The sequence below is a fragment of the Pollicipes pollicipes genome, unplaced genomic scaffold (genome assembly GCF_011947565.3).
Source record: "Pollicipes pollicipes isolate AB1234 unplaced genomic scaffold, Ppol_2.1 Scaffold_4740;HRSCAF=5597_pilon_pilon_pilon, whole genome shotgun sequence".
NCBI lineage: Eukaryota > Metazoa > Arthropoda > Thecostraca > Pollicipedomorpha > Pollicipedidae > Pollicipes > Pollicipes pollicipes.
The window spans coordinates 20716227-20741058 of record NW_023596545.1 but is presented as its reverse complement, the minus strand read 5'-3'; the positions used below and the strand labels follow the sequence as shown (position 1 = coordinate 20741058).

Genomic DNA, 24832 nt, shown 5'->3' with positions numbered 1-24832 from the left:
GCGATGATGCGTGAAAAAGAAAATCATAACCCCTTACGGTACACTGGCAATATAACACATCGTTTGCTTTCATGGCTGAGGCATTTCATTAGCTCGTATCGCAGGTGTGGAAAGGCCGATGTCCAGCGCCAGAATTGCGTGTGGGCGCCAACGAATCGCCCAGCTCCAGCAAAAATCTCGCCCCGCGATCACAGTAAGGCTCAGAGCGCATATGTCAACAAACCACGCTCCAAACTCAGCATACCTAAACCACGCCCCTAACCCAGCATGCCACCTTTAACATAATCAAGGAAGTGTCAGGCACATCATAAGTCTCCGCCCAGCTTTAGTCACCGGACACCACGGAATGTCCTAGGCCACGCTCAATGCACACGCATTTCCAGGCATCACTTTCCCAGTCCGACCAGTCAGTGCCGCGATATCATGGCTTGAACGGGACAACGGTATACATCGCTGCTTCCGAAACCACTCCATCCTATAACCAACGAAACGAAGTGCACGATTCGCCTTCAAAGCGACGCATTTGAGATCCATATAATCCAGCCGCAACCATAAGCTCGATTAGCAACACAAGCTAACACCCTCGACAAGGTAATGTAATGACAGTGAAAATAAGTGGTTTCAGAGCCTTGTCAGAAAACAACAGACAGAATTTTCACCACCGGATTGACACCAGATGACGGCACCGCCGCTCCGGATCACGGCACTGCCGGTCCAGATCATGGCACAGCCGCTCCGGATCACGGCGCCGCCGCTCCGGATCGCGGCACCGCCGCTCCGGATCACGATACCGCCGCTCCGGATCACGGCGCCGCCGCTCCGGATCACGGCGCCGCCGCTCCGGATCACGATGCCGCCGCTCCGGATCACGATACCGCCGCTCCGGATCACGGCGCCGCCGCTCCGGATCACGACACCAGCGCCCTAGCTCGGGGCTCCGCAGCGCCGGGTTACGGTGCTGTCACTCGGCATCAGAGTGTCAGCGGGCCGGCCGGCGGCGGCACGGCGTGCGCACGCCGCAGGTGTTTGAGCATGTTGGCCTTGGATGAGAGCACGCGCCGACAGACGGGGCAGACGCTCTGGCCGCGGTGGACCTGGCGGTGCTCGCAGAGCCGGGCCGAGCTGCGGAACAGTGCGCCGCAGTACTGGCACGCCAGCGAGCCGTCCGCCGTCGGCAGTCCTGCAACACGGCCCGCCAGCCCGTTATGAGCCGGGTCCGGCCGGGGTTAGCCCGCTGCATGTCCGGGTCAGTCTGCTGACAGAGTGCTACCTGACTAGGTGTCTTTGCTTCCTCAGCTGTAAACAACGGAAAACGTGCGCGTGTCCGGCGACTCTAGCCGAATTCTCTCGAGATCCGCGATGAGATCCATGCCAATCTATCAGCTGTCTTGGCAACAGAGTCAACGCCATGCGATAGAAGTTGATGGGCTAGGGAGTGGGCCAGATTCGGTAGTAAACAACAGCGGTATGACAGCTCCATTATATGTACGTCACTTCGAATGACTGCGAAGTGCGTACCAGTACGTACCAGTGACATATGAAGACAGATGAACATATTCTGCTGAAGTGCAAATTTCCGATCACTTGGGAGCCAGACTCATTAGTAACCATCTGACAATCTTGCCAGATACAACGTCACCCTCCAGACCGTTGACTGGACCTGCCTCCGTTATCTGCAAACAGGTTACCGAGTACCTGCCGCAAACCAACCCGTCACCGTTCCTTTCACTTAAGAAGTAAGCCATCGACATCAACACGAATCGCGGAAAATGCCTACACACAGCTGCCCCGCCGCCCAACCAGCAAACCGCGCCAAACTCCGCAGCAGAAGAACTCGGACCCCGTGCTTCACAACCTACGGCTTTCCATCCACATTCGTCGTTTAACATTCAGCCGTTAGATGGCAGCTGCGTTGACCAGCAGCGCGATCGGGCATGCGTCAACGTTATACGCCACGAACTCAGTTATAAAACTGTAGGTCGATGTGAAATGGCCATGGCGCTGCACCGCCTTCCGCGGGGCACACATATTTCAAATCGTCAGAACGGATTTGCATTGTGCTGAGACAGAGTCGCAGTCTGGCATCTCTGCGCGGGACACGCGCTTTCGCAGCGGTGCGAGCACTAGAAGCTACGAAATTCTGGAGAAATGGAGGAAATTTCCATCGTGGATATGAAGGGTGAGTTCACCATTTGTATACGTTTTTCCGCTCGGGAATTCTTTTAAAACTAAGTGGGCCAAGCTTAAAGGAGTGTTCCGTATTTGATTACTATTTGGGCTTTGGGGCGCACCGACTACGTTGGTCGTATGGCGCCCAAAACATACATTTTATCTAACAGTTGCCTGGAAAAGCAGAGAGATAGGGTTTCGTTCGATATATGGCATGAAATTGTACGTCTTTAAGATAACTAAAAATATGACCGTCATGTACTGAGCTGGAATCGTCTCACAACATACTACAGAGCGTTGGACGCAAGGACCCAGATCCAAAATGGCGCATACGTTCCAAGGCGAGGTGGGCACAATCTATCAAGACAAGTCGTACGGTGTAACGATCCCCGCAGCGAGGACACTGCGGTTGGTCTTCCCCGCATAAGAGGTATCGGTGAGTTGCACATGTGTGGCCTATTCTCAGGCGGCATAGCGTCACTCCCTCCCGCCTCACCCTACGACAGCTGGACGCCCATGGTCCCAAAAGGAGTTTTATCTCCCTCTGTTTATTGGCAGCATGCACACCCCAATTCGCTTACCACTGCTTCAACATCAAGGCAGATACCACTGCATATAGGTCGTTAGCTGGGACTGTCATCGTAAGGATCCCAGATGCGCGTGTGACACGCCTTGCTGCGGCATCAGCCGCTCCATTACCCGATATGCCAACGTGGCTTGGTATCCAGCAGAATACCACCTACTTCCCGGATCGCGACAGTGTAGCAAGAAGAGTTAAAATGTTCTGAACGATGGAATGTGATGAATTTAAATCTTGCAGAGCCATCCGGCTACTAAGAGAGTCCGATAAAACTAAGTGTTGGTCGTCACTGTCAACTTTTGTGAAATGGAATGCTTTAAGAATGGCTATTAGCTCGGATGTGAACACCGATGCGTGACCAGGCAAAGCAAAAGACCGTGCAACAGGACCTTGGACAAAAGCACATCCAACACCGGCATCCGCTTTCGAACCGTCCGTGTAGGTCTTCTTGTGATCAGGGTGTGACGCAATCAACTCTAAAGACTCATCCGGAGACACCTGCCTCTTCTCGAAATGGGAAAGTGAGACATCTACCGCTGGTGGATAGAGCTTCCAAGGAGGAGTCTCGGGAAGTTCTCAACGAATCACATGCCGTGTGCGAATGCCACACCCCTTCAAAAGTATGAAAGTCCTCACACAGAACGGTGCGATCTGATGTACCCTCCCAGTGAGAAGCATGCGTATTGTGCGGCGAGAGAAGACCCACTTGTATGTTGAGTGATCGGGGAGCTGCGCCAACTTACAGGCGAATAGCATGCCCAGTACCTTTCTCCTAGTGGACAAAGAGGGCTCGTGGGCCTCAACAAGGAGGCTCGCTGTCGGAGAGGTCCTGAATGCACCTGTTGCGATACGTAAGGCAGTATGATGCATCATGTCCAACGAGCGTTTCACCGACTCCCAAGCGCCGTCATAAACAAAAGAAGCATAGTCGAGGTTGGATCTGATAAGAGAGCGATAGAAGAGCAAGAGTGTTTTCCTGTCCGCACCATAAGACGTGCGTGCAATGCATTTCAGGACATTCGGGGCTTTAAAACACTTGGTTCGCAACGCCTTTATATGGTCTTTGTAAGTAAGGCGGTGATCCAATTGCACGTCCAGGAAACGGACCACGGGCTCAAATGGGATCGCTTCGCCACACAGTCGGATCGCTACATCCCGGCAGTGACCACGACGGCGACAAAAGTGCACACCCGTTGTTTTCAACGTGGAGAAACGAAAACCATTCAGCGTGGCCCATCTCTCCAAACATGTTACAGCTAGTTGCAGCTGACGTTCCATCGCTGAGGTCAGAGAAGAGCTGCACCAGATCGCAAGATCGTCGACGAACAGCGAGCGACCAATCGACTGAGGCAATGCATCTCCGACGTCATTGACCACAAGTGCAAAAAGCGCAACACTTAAAATGCCACCTTGGGGCACACCGCTGCGTTGTAGGAAACGATCAGAAAACTGATAACCAACACGGACACGGAAAAAACGTTCCGCTAAGAAGTTCAGTAAAAAATAGCGCATGTTACCACGAATACCATGCTTAAAAGCCTTCATAAGTATACCATGTCGCCATGTGGTATCATAAGCGCCCTCTATGTCAAAGAAGACCGCTCCCACATGACGACGCTGTTTAAAAGCTGCACAGACAACAGTATCCAAGATAAGAAGATGGTCCAGCGTGCTACGGTGTTTCCTAAAACAACCCTGAGGATCAGTAAAAATTGCATGTTTCTCCAAAAACCATGAAAGACGGCGAATGACAAGTCTCTCCATCAGCTTGCACAGGGATGATGTAAGAGAGATGGGCCTGTAGTGAACCGGATCTTTGCCGCTCTTACCTGGATTTAAAAGGGGGAAAAAACAACAACAGCTTTTCGCCAAAGGTTCGGAAATTCGCCTCGTTCCCAAAGACGATTAAAAATGGCCAAAAGAACGTCCAGTACGCAGACGGGTAGATGTCGAATCATGTCGTTACGTATTTCATCAGGACCTTCTGATACGCTCCGAAGCCTGCGAACAGTAGCCCTCAGTTCCACCATTGTAAATGGTTCGCTGTAGGCAAGGTGCGCAGAGGTGGAAAAGTCCACTGGACTGGCCTCACAACGCGCCTTATGACGAAGGAACTGGGGATCAACGCTACCGTCTCCACACCGTTCCGCAAGCGCACGACCGATCTCGTTGGCGACGTCAGCAGGATGTAAAATGTCCCGCCTACCAACCTCAAGAACCGGTAGCAGAACCGCGGAAAACTGGCCAGAGACACCCTTAATCTGTGACCATACTTGAGACATAGGGGTGAAATGATTTAGGCGTCCCACGTACTCTTGCCAGGAGACGCGTTTTGCCTCCCGGGTCGTGCGCCGGGCTAAAGCTCTCGCCCTCCTAAATGCGATTAAATTATCGGTTGTGGCATGACGGTCGGAGGCCCGAAAGGCCCGCCTACGTGCCCGGATAACAGCTCGGCACTCGTCGGTCCACCACGGCACCGGGGTGCGACGAGGAGCTCCAGATGTCTTTGGGATGCTCGCGTTCGCTGCACGTAAAAGCGCGGACGTGAAATGTTCGATCGAGTAGTGTGCACCATCCACGGCCTGTGCACCAGGGTCCATCTTTAGCTGAGACTGAAGCTCACTCCAATCTGCTTTTTTAAGATTCCATCGTCGTGGCCGAGGGCCGAGAACCGCTCCGTCATAGTACTCCAAACACACTGGGAAGTGGTCGCTTCTCATAGGGTCGTCAGCTATAGTCCACGTAAAAAGCTGCGCGAGCTGCGGACTCACCAGGCTTAGGTCCAAAACCGACATCTGACCTGACGGTAACGTAAAATGCGTTCGAGATCCCGCATTTAAAACACAGAGCGACTCTTCGCGAATAAATTGCTCTAAAGAACGTCCCCGCGCGTTGCTGTTATCAGAACCCCAAAAGGTATGGTGTGCGTTGTTGTTGTTGATTGGCGTTTTCGGGCGCGCCGACTGCGGTGGTCATTTGGCGCCCAAAACGATTTTTGCTTTACCTTACTAGTGGACCGTGTAAAGAGTCCCGAAGTTGAAATGTTTAAGGAATAAAAATACCTGTCTAGATTCAAGAAGGCGCGAAATGTCTCCTAAAAGATCACAGAGCGTCAAGGACGAGTCACGCTGTTCAAAGTATCGTCGACGTTCTTCCATGAGGTGCGGACATGATGCAAGCGCATGACGAACGGTGAGAACAGCACCACATTGACGACAGATAGGTCTTTCGGCTCCGTGCAACAAATAACCGTGAGTTGCATACGTATGCCCAATGCGTAGTCTGCAAAGGACCACCTCTTCTTGCCTGACTTTGCGAGAACATGATAACCACTAGCCCAGCTTGGGTTTTATTGCTCTGAGCTTATTTTCATTTGTCCCATCCCAACAACGCTGCCATTCATTCTGCAGAAAGGTTTTTATTGCAGGGTAAAAATCTATGGCAGGGAGAGAGAAAGAACGTACACATGGAGCCGGCGCTGCTCGCCTTGCAGCCGCGTCAGCTACCTCGTTGCCGGCGATTCCAATGTGACTGGGGATCCAACACAAAATAACTTTCTTTCGGGCCTCATCCAGCTGAGTCAAACGTCCTGAAATATCCTGTACAAGGGGACATGATGGATAAAAAGACCTCAGACTAAGAACACTGCTCAGAGAGTCTGTCAAAACCAGATGTAAAGGTTCATCGCCGACTTTGATGAAACACAACGCCTTGGATATCGTTACCAACTCCGATGTGAACGCCGACGCGGGTGGAGGCAGAGAAAACGACCGGATGACGCCACCGCTTACAAACGCACAGCCCATACCGCCAGAAGTTTTCCATCCATCCGTGTAAGTAAGTGTGTAACCGTGATATGACGTCATGCGCTCAAGTGCCCTCGACCTCATTATATCTGGCAAGACGACATTCTTTTCCATTTCGGTCAAAGACGTATCTATTGATGGCGAGATTATACGCCAGGGAGCAGTGGACAGATGACCTACCCGCTTCAACCTTCGAATGGGAATTTCGCTTTCCCGTAGCAAGGCTTGTATTCGGAGGCCAAAGGCTACAGCATATGCCCGAGGTGCACTGTGAAGAAAATGCACAGCAGGCCGTGAAAAAAACTGCGTTATATGCCGGATGGGAGGGGAACTGCCGCAACCTAAACGCATAACGCATACCGAGCATTTTCCTTCTCGATGACAAGGGCGGCTCGTGCGATTCCACCATGAGGCTCGCGGCAGGTGATGTGCGGAACGCCCCTGTGATTACGCGTAGAGCGGTATGATGGACAGTGTCCAGGACGCGTTTAGTGGACTCACACGCGCTGTCGCAAATAAAACATGCGTAGTCCAGCTTAGAACGTATGATTGAGCGATACAATAGCAGAAGCGTGCTTCCATCTGCCCCATACGATGTGCGCGAAACACATTTTAGTATGTTCAAGGATTTAAAACACCGTTCACGCAGCGTCTTAACATGTGCCTTATATGTTTGTCGGCGGTCAAGGTATACCCCAAGGTATCTAGCCACAGGCTCTGTTGGGATGCCTTGGCCACACAGACGGATAGACATATTGCCGCATTGCCGACTACTTTGTTGTTGTTGATTGGTGTTTCTGGGCGCGCCGACTGCAGCGGTCATTTGGCGCCCATAACTATTTTTGTTTTACCTAACTAATGAACCGTGTAAAAAGTCCCGAAGTTGATATGATTAAGGAATAAAAAGACCTGTTTAGAATCAAGAAGGCGCGAGTTGTCTCCTAAAATGTCACAGAGCGTCAAGGGCGAGTCACGCTGACCAAAGAATCGTCGACGCTCTTCCCTGAGGCGCGGACATGATGTAAGCACATGACGAACGGTGAGAACAGCACCACATCGATGACAGACAGATCTTTCGGCTCCATGCAACAAATAACCGTGAGTTGCGTACGTGTGTCCGATACGTAATCTGCAGAGGATCACCTCTTCCCGCCTCATTTTGCGGAAACATGAAAACCGCTGGCCCAGCTTGGGTTTTATTGCTCTGAGCTTATATTTATTTGTTACATCCCAACAACGCTGCCATTCATTCTGCAGAAAGGTTTTTATTGCGGGATAAAAATCTCTGGCAGGGATAGAAAGGGATCGTACGCATGGAGCCAGCGATTCTCGCCTTGCAGCCGCATCAGCCACCTCGTTGCCGGCGATTCCAATGTGACTAGGGATCCAACACAAGATAACTTTCTTTCGGGCCTCATCCAGTCGAGTCAAACGTCGTAAAATATCCTGTACAAGGAGACATGATGGATAAAAAGACCAAGACTAAGAACACTGCTCAGAGAGTCTGTCAAAATCAGATGTGAAGGTTCGTCACTGACTTCAATGAAACACAACGCCTTGATGATCGCTACCAACTCCGATGTGAACACCGGCGCATGTGGAGGCAAGGAAAACGACCGGATGACGCTGCCGCTCACGAACGCACAACCCACACGGTCAGAAGTTTTAGATCCGTCCGTGTAAGTAAGTGTGTAATCGTTATATAACGCCATACGCTCAAGTGCCCCCCGACATCATTATATCTGGCAAGACGACATTCTTTTTCATTTCGGTCAAAGACGTACCTATTGATTGCGAGATCAAACGCAAGGGAGCGGTGGACAGATGATCTACCCGCTTCAACCTTCGAATGGGAATTTTGCTCTCCCGTAGCAAGGCTTGCATTCGGAGCCCAAAGGTTACAGCATATGCCCGAGGTGCACTGTGACGAAAATTCACAGCAGGCCGTGAAAAAACTGCGTTATATGCCGGATGGGAGGGGAACTGTCGCAACTTAAGTGCATAACGCATACCGAGCATTTTCCTTCTCGCTGAATAGGGCGGCTCGTGCGATTTTACCATGAGGCTCGTGGCAGGCGATGTGCGGAACGCTCCTGTGATTACGCGTAGAGCGGTATGATGGACAGTGTCCAGGACGCGTTTAGTGGACTCACACGCGCTGTCGTAAATGAAACATGCGTAGTCCAGCTTAGAACGTATGATTGAGCGATACAATAGCAAGAGCGTGCTTCTATCTGCCCCATATGATGTGCGCGAAACACATTTTAGTATGTTCAAGGATTTAAAACAGCGGTCACGTAGCGTCTAAAGATGTGCCTTATATGTTAGTCGGCGGTCAAGGTACACCCCAAGGCATCTAGCCACAGGCTCCGTTGAGATACGTTGGCCACACAGACGGACAGACATATTGCCGCATTGCCGACTGCGACAGAAATGCATGGCTACAGTCTTGCTGCTAGAAAACCTGAACCCATTTATGGTGCCCCACTTCTCGATACGATCCACAGCCAACTGAAGATGGCGCTCCATCGATGTAGCTCTTGCTGCGCTAGTCCAGATGGTAAAGTCGTCAACAAAAAGGGCACGACCTACAGAATGTGGCAGCCCAACCCCGATATCGTGTATCATAACGGCGTACAGTGATACGCTCAGGACACCACCTTGCGGCACACCATTAACTTGATGGTGCCTCTCAGAGAACGCGCTCCCAACACGAACACGGAAATAACGATCAACTAAAAAGTTCTGAAGGAAAATGCCCATATTGCCGCGTATACCATACTTATATAGCTTGACAAGAATACCACGGCCCCATGTTGTGTCATAGGCGCACTCTATATCAAAGAAGACAGCGCCAGTGTGTCGATTTGCTTTGAATCCCTCACGAATCGCAGTGTCAAGAACTACAAGATTATCCACCATACTGCGATTCCTTCTAAAACCACACTGTGCGTTTGTAAAATTACCGTTGTACTCCAAAAACCAGGTTAAACGGACATTACCCATCTTCTCCATCAACTTACAAAGGGATGACGTAAGAGAAATGGGTCTATAATGTAAGGGATATAGCCCACATTTTCCCGGGTTCAAGAGAGGCACGACAGTAGCTTCTCGCCAGGAAGCTGGGAATTCACCTCTGGGCCAAAGCGAATTGAATACCGCTAATAAAACGCGGTGCACGCGACGCGGCAGATGCTTAAGCATATCGTTGTGAACGGTGTCCGGGCCTTCTGACACGCTGCGAAGCCTGACGATCGCCGATTCCAACTCCACCAGCGTGAAAGGGTCATTATATGAATGCGATTCACTCGCTGAGAAGTCCACTGCAGATTGTTCACATCGCGTTCTGTGTCGCACAAACTGTGGGTTTGTGTTACCACCTACGCTGCGTTGGGCCAGGGCCCAAGCAAATTCATTCGCAACATCCAACGGGCGCGTCACAGCCTGGTCGTTAACACAGAGCACCGGCAGAGCTATGGATGAAAACTGATCCGAAATACGCTTGATTCGGGCCCAAATCTGCGATGTCGGCGTAAACCGGTTCAGCGTGCTGACGTACGCGCGCCAGGAAGCACGCTTCGCCTCGCTTACAATGCGCCGAGCTAAGGCTCTCGCTTTCTTAAAGGCTATCAGGTTTTCTATACTACTTCTGGCGTCAAAGGCCCGAAACGCACGTTTACGCGCCCGGATAGCGCTCCGACACTCCTCCGTCCACCACGGAACAGGACTACGTCGGGGAGCGCCAGACGTGCGTGGGATACAGCTGTTGGCACACTCTAAAAGTCTGTGAGTAAAATCCTCAATAGAGAGTACCGTCCTCTCACGCCCAGTTACAAACGATTCGTCGAGCCGAGACTCAAATTCGCCCCGGTACGCTTTCTTAAAATTCCAGCGTTGTGGTCTAACACTCAACCCCCCACCTCTCTTAAGCCGGACCCACACTGGGAAGTGGTCACTTCCCATGGGGTCATCTCCGACACTCCACTCGAAGTGTTGGACGAGCTGGGGACTGGAGAGGCTTAGGTCTAGTACTGACGTCTGACCGGACGGTGTTGTAAAATGCGTACGAGTTCCTGTGTTTAAAATGCATAGTGAAGCACCGTGGATAAAATGCTCACACAGTCTCCCACGAGTATTGGTAACGTCACACCCCATGCGGTGTGATGCGCATTGAAATCGCCTAGAAGAAGAAGTGGTGGAGGCAGTTCAGCCAGCAGACATCAAAGCTGAGCCAGCGGAAAAGCGATGCCTGGTGGAAGGTAAAGTGAACAAACAGTGATGTGACGATGGTTAAAATAAAGCCGCACGGCCACAGCCTGAAGTGTGGACCGCAATCTTAACCTCCTCGCTGGCACGCTATGGTGAACTGCCAGGAGGACGCCACCGTGAGCAATGCTATCCGTCAACACGTCGCTGCGAAACATCGCATACCCTTTCAAAGAGCAGAAATGCTCAGACGCTAGCTTGGTCTCCTGCAGCGCCACGGCTGCAGGAGAGACCCTGCTGACGACAGCCTCGAGATCGAGGGCGTTCGCCCATACTCCTCTACAGTTCCACTGTAAAAACGCCTGTAAAAGAGCGCATTATAAAAGCGGTAAGATGTGAAAAGCTAAAACAAGTCCCGGCTTAAAGGAACTCGGCTGCGCCAGTTGTATGTTCACGCGCTTCAGACCGAGAGCTACGGCTTAACTCCTGGGGGCCGTGCCCCACCCTAGGACGAATCCTTGGGCTACCTCCGTCAGATGGAGAAGGGGAGCCGGCTGGGGCACGCTTTACGCCAGCGTACCCAGCCCAGGGTGGAGGCGGGGGAGGGCTCATCGGTGGGCCTCTACCGGGGTTCGAGGCACCAGCGGGGGCCTCCACCGGCTTCCGTGGCGATGGAGTGCTGTTTCGGGGGACGGGCTCTTTGTCCACCCCGGACAGGCGGCTTGCCGCCTTAGAGCGCTTCAGTTCGGCCAAGCGCGCTCGCTTGGCCTCGCGGGCGCGCCTGTCAGCCTCCTGACGCTCCAAAGTCTCTGCCACACGTTCACAGGCACTGGCAAGAGGCGTCTGTAGCGAAAGGACCGATTGGGTCGCAGACGAAGGCACGGCCGGCGGCGCGCGGGGACTCCGACCACGCCGAGCCGTCATCCAACCGTCGCCCGCTGGTGATCCGTCGCGCACCGAGGAGGCCAGCAGAGCGGTGTCTACAGACTCCTCGATCAGCGGAGAGGGAGCTTGTGGTGCTGACTGTGAGTCCGGGGCGCGTGCTGAGGGTACAACTGAGAGGCCAAATGACCTCAACAGTTCCAAAAATTGAACGGCCGTCATGTCCTCGATCACGTTGGTGTGCGGCAACGAAGTTTTCACTTTTGATGCGTACGATGTTTTTGGGTGGGCTTCGTTTTAAAGTTCTCGAGCCTCACGGAATGATACGTTTTTAGAAGTTTTGATTGATATGATTTCCCTCTCCTTGGCGTATGCTGGACATGAACGGTCGTACAAAATGTGCGGAACCTGCTCCTTGCCGCAGTTGACACAATGGGGCTTGTCAGATGAACAGTCTTCGCTCATGTGCTCGAGGGACGCACATTTGCCACACGCAGCGCGGTTTCGACAGTTGGGTTTCGTGCGACCAAATCGCTGGCACTGATAGCACCGCATGGGGTTGGGCAAAAACTGACGAACTTTTACGCGGACGTATCCCACACGTATATCGGATGGTAAGTCGGGGCGACTGAACGTGAGTATTAGGTTGTTCGTGGGCACCAACTCTCCTCCCCTTCTGACACGAATCCGTCGAGTGGCGGTCACTCCAAACTCCCAGAGCTCCTCCACGATCTCTTCCTCGTCAACGTCACGCAGGTCAAAACAGTTCACCACGCCCCTGGACGAATTTTTTGTGTTGTGTGGTGTCGCTGACATCGACACTGTTTTTTCGCGTTTACCAGCTCCATCACGAACACTGTACGAAAATTCAGTTGCTTCCATAGCCGGACTCGCCTCTAAGTCACTAGCAAATTCAACTTCCATTTTTCCATCCCGGAGCTTGTCACATCTTATAATTTTTCCAAATTTGTCGCAGCCATTTTTTCTCTGAAACGGTGAAAGAGACGCCAACCTAATCTCGTCACTTTGGAAGACGGGGATCCGTGGTCCGGGGAAAGCAGATTCGCCTCTGCACCCTGGGGTTATCGAGGCTGCCCCCCTCTCGGAGGACGGGTGTTTTTGGAGGTAGAGGATGCTATGCAAAAAGAGGTTTTCATTTCGGCACCGGGGCTCCCCACCCACCTCGGAGCCCAACTGGGGGACGGCCCATCACTCCCTCGGGAGGTGGTCACCGCCAGGGCTACCCCGGTGCTATACGGGGCGAACGACGCCTCCCACACGGCCAGGTGTAACCGGGGAGACCCCTCCCCGTCCTGACCGTGGTTCAGCGCCGCCGCCCCTTGACCCCTTAAACCGCTGCGCGCGGCCAGGCGCCCCAGGCGGAAACTCGCAAGGAGCACCCAACCGCAACGCGAGCGACAAGCCGCTAGACCCGTGTGGGGCCCCACGGGCCCCCCGCGTCCCCGGATATCCTGGCCAAAGTGGAGTGTTGGGACGCGCCGTGACTGACCCGCACAACGCGCCCCTCAGCCACCAGGATCCGATCAACCCGGGGACGAGGGCGAGGGGGCACGGCGACCCCGATAAAACGAGGATCAGGAGTGATGAGTGGGCCGGATACAGGAAAATGGGTAATGGGGAGGGAGCGAGCGGGACAAGGAGAAGGGGCTCACGTACCGGCAGGGTCGCTACGCCCTGAGAGGACCAGCTTGCGCTGTCCATCCGTTACAGGAGCTGGGACCCGAGGGAGCGCTAATCCCCTACACCGACCGAAGCCGGTGCCCCTGCTGGCCATTGCCGACTACGACAAAAATGCATGGCTACAGTCTTGTTGCTAGAAAACCTGAACCCGCTTATGGTGCCCCACTTCTCGATACGATCCACAGCCAACTGAAGACGCCGCTCCATCGATGAAGCTCTTGCTGCGCTAGTGCAGACTGTAAAATCATCAACAAAAAGGGCACGACCTACAGAATGTGGCAGCCCAGCCCCGATGTCGTTCATCATAACAGCGAACAGCGATACGCTCAGGACACCACCTTGCGGCACACCATTAACTTGATGGTGTCTATCAGAGTGCGCTCCCAACACGGACACGGAAAAAACGGTCAACTGAAACGTTCTGAAAGAACGTGCCCATATTGCAGAAAATACCACACCTACAAAGCTTGACAAGAATACCATGACGCCATGTAGTGTCATAGGCGCCCTTCATATCAAAGAAGACAGCGCCAGTGTGTCGATTTGCTTTAAATCCCTTACGAATCGCAGTGTCAAGAACTAAAAGATCGTCCACTGTGCTGCGATTCTTTCTAAACCCACACTGTGCTTTTGTAAAAATGCCATAATGCTCCAAAAGGCAGGTTAAACGGACATCAACCATCTTCTCCATCAACTTGAAGAGGGATGACGTAAGAGAAATGGGTCTGTAATGTACGGGATCTAGCCCACTTTTCCCCGGCTTCAAGAGGGGCACGACAGTAGCTCCTCGCCAAGATGCAGGGAATTCGCCTCTGGTCCAAAGCGTATTAAAGACCACTAATAAAACGTCAAGCACGTGACGCGGCGGATGCTTAAGCATATCATTATGCACAGTGTTCGGAGCTTCTGACACGCTGCGAAGCCTGGCGATCGCCGATTCCAACTCTACCAGCGTTAAGGGGTCATTATATGAATGCAATTCACTCGTTGAAAAGTCCACTGCAGATTGCTCACATCGTGTTCTGTGCCGCACAAACTGTGGGTTAGTGTTGCCACCTACGCTACGTTGGACCAGAGCCCGGGCAACCTCATTCGCAACATCCAACGGGCGCGTCACAGCCTGGCCGTTAACACACAACACTGGCAGAGCCATGGAAGAAAACTGATCCGAAACATGCTTGATCCGGGACCAAATCTGCGATGTCGGCGTGAGCCGGTTTAGCGTACTCACGCCCGCCCGCCAGGAAGCACGCTTCGCCTCCCTTACAGTGCGCCTAGCAAAAGCTCTCGCCTTCTTAAAAGCTATCAGGTTTTCTACGCTGCTCCTGGCGCCAAAGGCCCGAAACACACGTTTACGCGCCCGGATGGCGCTCCGACATTCCTCCGTCCACCACGGAACAGGAGTACGTCGGGGGGCGCCGTACGTGCGTGGGATACAACTGTTTGCACACTCTAAAAGTCTGTGAGTAAAATCCTCAATAGAGGGTGCCGTCCTCTCAGACTCAGTTACAAACGATTCTTCAAGCCGAGTCTCAAATTCGCACCAGTACGCTTTCTTAAAATTCCAGCGTTGTGGCCTAACACCCAAAGTTCCACCTCTCTCAAACCGGACCCACACTGGGAAGTGGTCACTTCCCATTGGGTCATTTCCGACACTCCACTCGAGGTGTTGGACTAGCTGGGGACTAGAGAGGCTTAAGTCTAGCGCTGACGTCTGACCGGATGACATTGTAAAATGTGTACGAGTTCCTGTGTTTGAAATACATAGTGAAGCACCGTGGATAAAATTCTCACACAACCTCCCACGAGCATTGGTGACGTCACACCCCCAAGCGGTGTGATGCGCATTGAAATCGCCTAGAGGAAGAAGTGGTGGAGGAGGTTCAGACAGCAAACATCTAAGGTGCACTAACGGAAAAGCGATGCCTGATGGAAGGTAAAGTGAACAAACAGTGATGTGACGATGATTGAAATAAAGCCGCACGGCCACAGCCTGAAGTGTGGACCGCAAGCTTAACCTCCTCGCTGGCACGCTGTGGTGAGCTGCCAGGACGCCACCGTGAGCGATGCTATCCGTCAACACGTCGCTGCGAAACATCGCACATCCTTTCAAGGAGCAGAAATGTTCAGGGGCTGGCTTGGCCTCTTGCAGCGCCACGGCTGCAGGAGAGACCCTGCTGACGACAGCCTCGAGATCGAGGGCGTTCGCCCTTACGCCTCTACAGTTCCATTGTAAAAATGCCTGTAAAAGGGGGCATTAAGAAAAGGGTGAGATGTGAAAGGCCAAAACAGGTCCAGGCTTAAAAAAACTCGGCTGCGCCAGTAGTAAGCCCAGACACCTCGGACTGAGGGCTACGGCTTAACTCCGGGGGGCCGTGTCCCACCCTGGGGCGAATTCTTGGGCTCCCTCCGTCAGATGGAGAGGGGGGCCGGCTGGGGCACGCTTTACGCCAGCGTACCCAGTCCGGGGTGGAGGCGGGGGAGGGCCCATCGGTGGACCTCTACCGGGGTTCGAGGGACCAGCGAGGGCCTCCACCGGCCTCCGTGGCGATGGAGTACTTCTTCGGGGGACGGGCTCCTTGCCTGCCCCAGACATACGGTTCGCTGCCTTTGCCCGCTCTTGTTCGGCCAGGCGCGCCCGCTTGCCATCGCGGGCGCGCCTGTCCGCCTCGTGCCGCTCCAACGTTTCTATCGCCAGCCCACATGTGTTCGCTGATGGTGTCGGAGGTGACGAAGGGAGGCGGAGGCGGACGAAGGTGGTGAGGAAACCGATGCGGAGGCCGGTGGAGCCCGCGGGCCACGGCCACGCCGGACCACCGTCCAGCCCTCCTCTCCGGCAGGAGACGGCGGTGCCGTGGGAGTCGGCAACGCGGAGGGTGCCGACCGGCCAGGGGGCGAAGAGGTTGCCAGCACGGTCTCCTTCGACCGCTCCAGCAAGGAAGGGGGAGCCAGGGCTGCCAGATTGGAGTCCAGCGCCTGGTTCGTCGACACAACCGAGAGACCAAACGACTTCAAGAGCGCTACAAACTGGGCAGCGGTCATTTGATCAGTGGAGGGCGGACGTGCGTTGGAGGTCTTAGCTTTTTCGGCGTACAATGTTCGTGGGTGGCTCTCCTCGTACAATGTTCTGGCCTCTTGAAAAGAGATGTTGCGTGTGGTTTTAATGAATATAATTTATTTTTCCTTCACGTACGCTGGGCACGTGCGGTCGTAAGTCGCGTGCAGAGCCTGGTCCTTGTCAGAATTCACACAATGCACTCTCTCTGAATCGCAAATCGCAAATCTCTCTGAATCGCAAATCTCTCTTCCTGACCGTGGTTCAGCGCCGCCGCCCCTTGACTCTTAAACCGCTGCGCGCGGCCAGGCGCCCCAAGCGGAAGCCCGCCAGGAGCACCCAACCGCAACGCGAGCGACAAGCCGCTAGACCCGTGTGGGGCCCCACGGGCCCCCCATGCCTCCGGATATCCTGGCCAAAGTGGAGTGTTGGGACGCGCCGTGACTGACCCGCACGACGCGCCCCTCAGCCACCAGGATCCCATCAACCCGGGGACGTGGGCGAGGGGGCACGGCGACCCCGATAAAACGAGGATGAGGAGTGGTGATAGGGCCGGATGCGGGAGTGCGGGTAATGTGGAGGGAGCGGGCGGGACAGGGAGCAGGAGCTCACGTACCGGCAGGGTCGCTACGCCCTGAGAGGACCAGCTTGCGCTGTCCACCCGTTTCCGGAGCTGGGACCCGAGGGGGCGCTAGTGCCCTACACCGGTCGAAGCCGGTGCCCCTGCGGGTAGTGTTCCGTATTTGTACGGGGGCTTGAACTGAGATGGCCACCTTAAAGATCATTCGGTGCAGTTCACAGTCGTGTTCTTAATACCTAACTAAAGCCTCCAAATTTCTGACACACACGGCCATAAATATAAGCAGACTTCGCGCAGCCTTTTTCAAGGTTAGCATGTGCCAATGACGCCATGACAACGTCATTCAAATTAACCTTGTCAAGGTGGGCACCTCAGGCATTTTCTTGCATGACTTCAAATCACTTCCCGGTTTTACCCATCTGGATCAAACTAAAACTTTTCATCTTCTGCTCTGGAAAACTTTATTCAGCTATCACAAACTGAATGAATCTAAGACTTCCATTTCCAGGAACTATCTAGAATTCAAGACGCGACAGGCCCTGATATCGTTGAAACCTGGATCACAGCTACTTGCAACGATGGACTGGCTAAATTTTCACGGAAAAAGTCAAATTGAAGGAAGTCTACCCCAATAAATACATGGGCCACACCTGCTCTACTCATTTTCATTGCTCAAAATAATGAGCTGTTCGAAAAGAAGTTAAACAAGCAAATGATTATAACGAGTACAGGAATACCCTGACAAATTTCATTAACAATGAAAACAAGAGACTACTGTGCTGAAACAAAAATCTGTAACACATTTTCCCAAAAGTGTGGAAAAGACTGTCAAGGTTGATCAAAGACAGGCCAAAAAATGACAATCTTTCAAAAGTATGCATGATGGAATATATCAAACACTAGCATCTGATACAGATGTTGCAGATTCACTTATCATTTTTTTCTCGGAAATCGGGCAAAGACTTAGGATGATATTCATGTGTCACCCCTGAATCTACTGGAAGTGATCCATAGGATCCCTAATGAAGTGGATTTATACCTAACTGATGAGAGAAAACGGAGATTATCAATACTTTGAATAATGTTGGAGAGGATATGATGAAATAAATGCCAAAATACTCAGGAAACATAGCTGGTTATTCGAAGTCATCTAAAACGTTCCAATAGCAGCGGTATTTCGAGTGTAATTTTTCGAAGGTCATGAAGTTATTTCTAAACCTATATTTAAGGGTGGTCGACCACAAACTCACAATTATCCACCGATAAACATCCTGCCTTTTTTGTCCACGATACTAGCAAAGTTAGGATACAAGCGACTCATTCTCCACGCGCATAAAAAACAAAATTGTTCATAAAAATCTAGCTGTATTTCAAGAGAACGAAAGTACATGCAAGCCCATACTAACTACGCAAAATCAAACCACATAGGTTTTAGATCATGATGAATGTGCGGTAGGTCTGGTTTTTGAATTAAGGAAACCTTTCGACAAAGTGCATACCGAGATAATAACTAAAAAGCTTTACAAGTATGGGATGAAACATCAAGCACACAAAACTGTGTTCTGCTTATCCGATAGAAAGCAATATCAAGTCAAAAATTCAAGATATAATTTGTTGGACGTCTCTATCGGTGTTCCTCAAGGATCAATACTTGGACCACTTTTCTTCTAAATTTGCATCAGTGACTTGCCCCAACTTAGCTAAAAAAAATGCTGCCTACCATATGCGGCTCATACTGCCATCATACCTTAACCGCAAACAGCTTAATGAACCAGAGATCATGATCAATAAACTATTTCATTTCGTGACGAAGTAGTTCGATGAAAATTGCCTGTTTCTCAATGTGCAAAAAATCACACAACATGACACTGCGGCCTTGGGAAAAATATGGGAAGATCGAGCCACGAAAATCAAGCAAAACATCCCTAAATTGCTAGTACCTGATCCATCCACCTCAATACCTGAATACACCACAGTACTATTTGAGAAGGTATATAAACTCATCGCCATCAGTACTACGCTAATTTGGTACTACATACAGGGTAAGACCCAAAACAGTTGAATGAATACAGTCACATGTTGAAAGCCAGTAAGTACCGTAACTATTCACGTCAAAATCAAGGAATCAGGAATCGGAATCATGGTTCAAACGGAACTGTGTTCAGGGGAACTGTGCCCGTCACAGAAGGCTAGGGGCGTTGTACACGGCGCATCAGGCGTGGCCACATGGCTCCTTACCACATTTGGGCTGCTGACCATCCGCAGTGCAGAAAGTGAGCAGCATACCACGGCGCTGGCAGTTTGTGGGTTGGGGTGCTGAACCTTGCCTGCTATTGGACGTTGCCTTCTTACCATTACCCACAATGCCATTTCTGGTATCACTTCCAACTCGCGGCAAAGCGCTAGTGGCGATACTTTTAAGACCGTTGATCTGGTCACCAGCAGCCATGTGCAATGTAAGTCCACTGAAGTTGGGGAGACGGTACCCATTTTAGGTCATGTCTTGCCAGTCAACGCCCATTCCGTCAATACTAACTTTCCAGAAAGCTGGGGTTCAGCCCCCACCCCACTCCATATTTCTCGTGGTTTTGTACCATCCTCTGCCCTCTCTTTCCTTCATGTTATCGACGCGTCGCATGGAAACGTTGCACATTTTCTGCTTTACTCTTGGTTTTGAGTACCCCTTTCAGTATGCACGAATATTTCATAGCATCTTGTAAGCACGCGTCGAGCCACGTCGCCCTGCTTAAATCACCATTTTGCGTTTGTGACTACACTTGATCAAAGGGAAACGTGACCAATCGCGTTATCATACAGAGTCGTCTCAAACAGAAGTTGTTTTTTTTGTAGAATACTACCAATTCTAAGCTTGTTATAAAATTGCAGCTGCACACCGGTGCGCACCATTAGGGGTACATTCATTCGCAGCGTAAGTCAATCGATCAAAAGAAGTGTTAGTTTTGAAGTTTTGAAAATGGAGACGAACTGCCGAAATTCGGGGGGATTAGGTTTTAGGGGGTGAAGTAGATTAACCTCATCGGCAGGGCGCGCGGGATTTCAGAAAGCGACACGTTGAGCACCGTAACAGCAACTGCGCTACATTACCGCCGAATTCATTGTCTATTGCTGACCGAGAGCCTGCGCCGGAGTGCGCAGCGCATGTTTTCCCCTGACATTCCACTGGCATTCCAGACTAGCAGGGCGCATGCATACCCCTGACATTTCTGACAAGTTACCTCACCTTATTCGTTGGCTGAGTGAGTGGAGGGCAATGTACCTATGAAGCCATCGAGTTGCTGACCCAGGGGACAGACTCAATGACCGTCTGAGGACAGTCGGTTTCCTGTCTGACTAAAGTTCCGATTTGAGGTCCAGTCTCATTTTAGGCCATTGACCAAGGGCATGACTGGCCGCCCTTCCCATTCGGTAAAACGGTGTAGCTAGATAACCTGGAACATATTTGTGTGGGTGAGCCAATGGTCGATTTTAAAGTGACACCAATGTTTCGCGTCACGAGTCACACTCATTTTAAATTTGATATATCCGGTGACTGGCAGTCGGATGATTATTTGGGCTTTGGGGTGCACCCACGACGTTGGTCATACGGCGTCCAGACTGGCGGTCGGACTATTACCGCTCCACAGCGTCAATGTGACGCTGAATAGCAGCAACTCCCGAGATGAATGTCTCAACAGAACGGCGTTTACAGGTGGCAACCTTCGATAACTGCCAAACACCGACATTGCCTTGAGTCGCACATCTAAATCGGCAAATGTAATGCGCAACGGACAGCACAAAGCCAGGAATGTCAGTCCCCCTTCACGCTCAACTATCTGCTGCCTCCAGGTGCCGATTGTCTCAGTGCAAAAGAGCATCATCGCCAGCTGGGAAACGAGATTGGCGGGGCATTGAAGGGAATCGGGTTCGTGTACCTGCTCAACCACGGCATCCCTGACTCGCTGCTCCAGTCCATCGACCGGTCGGCTCGCGCCTTCTTTGCGCTGCCGCTGGAGACCAAGATGAAGTGTCACCGCTTCGTGCGTAACGGCGTCAACGGCTACATGCCGATACAGGAGGAGGTGCTGTCGCGCTCCGAGGCCGCCGGCAAGAGCCAGTACGAACTGAAGGAGTCGTGGGACATGAAGCCTTGCGGCGAGGACCTGCCGACGGCCGACGCGCCCGCCTTCGGCCGGGATCTGGTGCAGCTGATGACGGCGTGCGAGACCGTGAGTCTGGCGGCGCTGGAGTGCGCGCTGGACCGGCCCGGCCTGCTGACCGGCAGCCACCGGGGACAGCTGGGGCCGCTCAGCGGCGCTGTGCTGCGCGTCGTCCACTTCCCGCCTGTAAACGGCCGCGCACCGCCCGGAGCCGTACGCTGCGCCACCCACTCGGACTGGGGCAGCGTGACCCTGCTGGTGCAAGACCGGCTGGGCGTCCTGGAGGTGCTCAGCCGCTCCGGTCGCTGGGTAGCCGCCGAGCCGGTGCCGGGCGCCGTATTCCTCAACGTCGGCGACCTGATGCAAATCTGGACGGGCGGCGAGATTATGGCCACCAAGCACCGCGTTCTTATGCCTGAGGACGAGCGGCGCAGGGGCAGCGGCCGCCTCACGCTCGCCTTCTTCAGTCACCCAGACGACATGACGACGGTGGCGCCGCCGTCGGCCGCCGCCGGCTACGCGGCCGTCAACGCCGGCCAGTACGTGGCCGACAAGTATACGGCCACTATGCCCAACGCACATCTCCGATGTGCTCACACCGGTGCCGACCGGCCGACCGACTGCTCTACATCGCTGACGAGACGGTGTAGCGACTAGGCCGGCGGCCCCGCGTTGGGCGTGGAGACGCCGATGTGTTATTGTCCCGATTCCAATGTAACCTGTGAATCGCGTTACTGCTGCGGGCCCACTGACCTGTAGGGATTCATTTCGTCGCTCAGATGGCGGTTCTGAAGCGGGCTCAGACGATCAATAAAGCTCTTCTGAACGTGGAGCTCGATAGTAATTGAACAACGCAGCACATGCTTGTTCACAATGCCACTATATGCGGGGCGCCGATGCAGCCTTTCTACAGTTCGAGAGCTAGCCTGGCACCTGGCCTCACTCAAATTTCAGCGAATTAGTAAAATTTTGCCTGGCTTAATAATGTAATCCAGAATTTGAGAAATGGATCATTAATTAAACTGGTGTGGAGCTTAAACTTATTTTTTGAAACTGATTATCAATTTACATCATGTTAAATTTCAAACGATCAACATACAAACACAACATTATACGAAACGACGAGTCTGGCGTTGTTACGTTGCGCTGGTCCCTGCATCTGGGTGCACGATTAAGGGCATCGGTATGCTCATGTGCACCGAGCCAGAGTGGACAAATAGCTAGTCCAGCTTCTGGCCTTGCCACAGTACCCTGACATCAACCGAACGAAAAGCTATCTCATCAAAATGGCATGCACGTGGTTTCAGCAATACATGTGACACAAACGTGCGCAGTGATAGTGTCGATGATAAATGTGTTTTATGACGCACGGTATACTGCAGTTAACTATACATGTTTCCCCTGTAAGTAGGTGTTCCTATATGTGTCGTATATGGGCCCCTTGTATATAGCAGGGTAACCACCATTCAATTCACTCCACGCATAAACAGTGCGCACGCCATAGACGTTTACCTGGCAAGGCACTGAAAGGCTTACAACAAAAAAAGTACGACGGTATGGTGTAGCGTTGCCATCACACACAACAGCAACACGCTTCTATTTACATCGCGATACGGCACGTCTGTGAGGGTTGTTGCAACACGACTTGGATCTGTAAAAACACACTTTTTCGATGGATTTACCTACTATCCAAAACACATCATCAGCTGCCAGAAGTGTCTAATTTACCAACAGCTGAAAAGGCGCTTCCGATTTATTGAAAACAAAATCAACCACGGGCGCGTTACTGGGCAATGCACGTTAGTTTTTATTCGACTTTCCACCCGCTTCTTGACGTTCAACGCTGAGGCATTCCGAGTCCCAATCCTCATTAAAAGAACCTAACGTGACTTGTAAATCGACGCTTTACTGCTGCATCTAAAAGCTGCTCCTCCCCCCCCCCCCCTTCCCCGCCCTTCATTGCACACCATTTCTAAACGCTTGTGCATAAGTTCGCTCCCGATTTTCCCCCGGTTGGCGGTGGAGAGGTCCGACGCGGGCCTAGGAAAGCTAAGTACATCTGAGGTAGGTCGACATCTGACCCACATAATCACATTAACGGACTTGCTTTTCTGGCAAACGACACTCCACCAGACTTGGATGAGCCGCTCACTGGCCGGCGCCATAGGGTACCTGAGCACAATCCGGCAAGGCCGACGTTAATTTAAAAAGTTGGAATTGGTGCCGTTCCTACGGCCGATAGATCCGTTCCTCTACTGTTCCCATGAAATCCAATACACTTCCGTACTTATCATACACTGCGGGTGAAGAATCATGCGTCATCCATGCCCAGTCACACAACAAAGCTGGCCACAGCATACAATTGTATATTACGACATTCGTCTTGACCAGTCTTTCTGTTCGTTCGGTCTCGCGTAGTCCAAAGGACGCAAATAAATAAGCAACGCTCCTGACACGAAAAGTGACGTATACTCCGCCCATATCACCCGGTATCAGCACGCCACAGTATAAACATGCCGCATAGGACTGACTCGCAGTGGACGCCAATGTTCAAAACGCCTCAAGTAAACACATCCTGGGCGCGAACGTTGCCCAGTGTCAACTCATAGGGCCCCAACTTCCAGACTCAGCCGGCCCATCGGACGTCTGGCAGCGCGCCTCCCCAGGCTTGCGCCACGGGGAGGCGACGCGCGTGCCTGAACGGCACCGCCCCGCCTCATCCGGCGTCCGGGCGCGTCCCACGCGCTGACGCTCGCGGCAAAATGGCGGCCGCACACCCATCGCCGCCGGACGCGACCAGGTAGTGGGCTGCCGCTCCGGCCTAACCACAGGAGTGACGTAGATAATGGTACAGCTGGAACTGCAGGGCCGGCCGGGGCCGCCCACCGCCACTGCCCGAGCCTGTGACCTGGGTGCGTGGCCTCAGGGCCGCTGAGCAGCGTGCACCTGGCGCAGGTGGACCACCAGGTCTGGCCGGCGCGAGAAGACGCGGCCGCAGATCGGACACGTGGTCTGACCGCGGTGCACCGCCATGTGGTGGTACAGCGAGGTGGCCACCCGGAACGCCTTGCCGCACTCGGAGCACGCGTGTGGCCGCGGGCGACAGGTGGCAGCACCCGGCCGCCCGGCGAACGGCGTCACCGGCGGCAGCGACGGCGGCCAATCTGCAACAGCGCCGCATCGGTCACCGCACCGCCGCGGAGCGAGGCGGACACATTAGCGGCTGACCCTGCAACGCCTGACACCCCAGTAGCTGATCCTGTACCGTTTGACACCTCAGCAGCTGGCCCAGCACCGTCTGACACCTCAGCAGCTGGCCCTGCACCGTCTGAAACCTAAGTGGCTGACCTGCACCGTCTGCCACCTCAGCAGCTGACCCTGCACCACCGAAACCTCGGGGGCTGCCCCTGCACCGTCGGACAGCTCAGCAACTGCCCCTATACCGTCTGACACCTCAGCAACTGATCATGTACCGTTTGGCAACTCAGCAACTGCCCCTATATCGTCTTGACACTTCAATGGCTGACCCTGCACCGTCTGATACCTCAGCAGTTGAACCTGCACCGTCTGACACCTCAGCGGCTGACCCTGTACCACAGACGCCTCAGGGGCTGCCCCTGCACCGTCCAACACCTCAGCAACTGTCCCTGTACCGTCTGACACATTAGCGGCTAACCCTGTACCGTCTGACACCTC

At 53.0% G+C, this 24832-nt stretch overlaps 1 protein-coding gene across 1 annotated transcript; it reads left to right on the top strand.

Moving 5' to 3' along the window:
- The first annotated feature begins 2148 nt into the window (after positions 1–2148).
- LOC119098047 (2-oxoglutarate-Fe(II) type oxidoreductase ppzD-like) lies at positions 2149–24152 on the top strand. Its single transcript, XM_037220976.1, has 4 exons — positions 2149–2179; positions 20826–21205; positions 21275–21690; positions 24092–24152. Exons 1-4 carry the CDS (start codon positions 2149–2151, stop codon positions 24150–24152), a joined length of 888 nt encoding a protein of 295 aa, XP_037076871.1.
- The last annotated feature ends 680 nt before the right edge of the window (positions 24153–24832 follow it).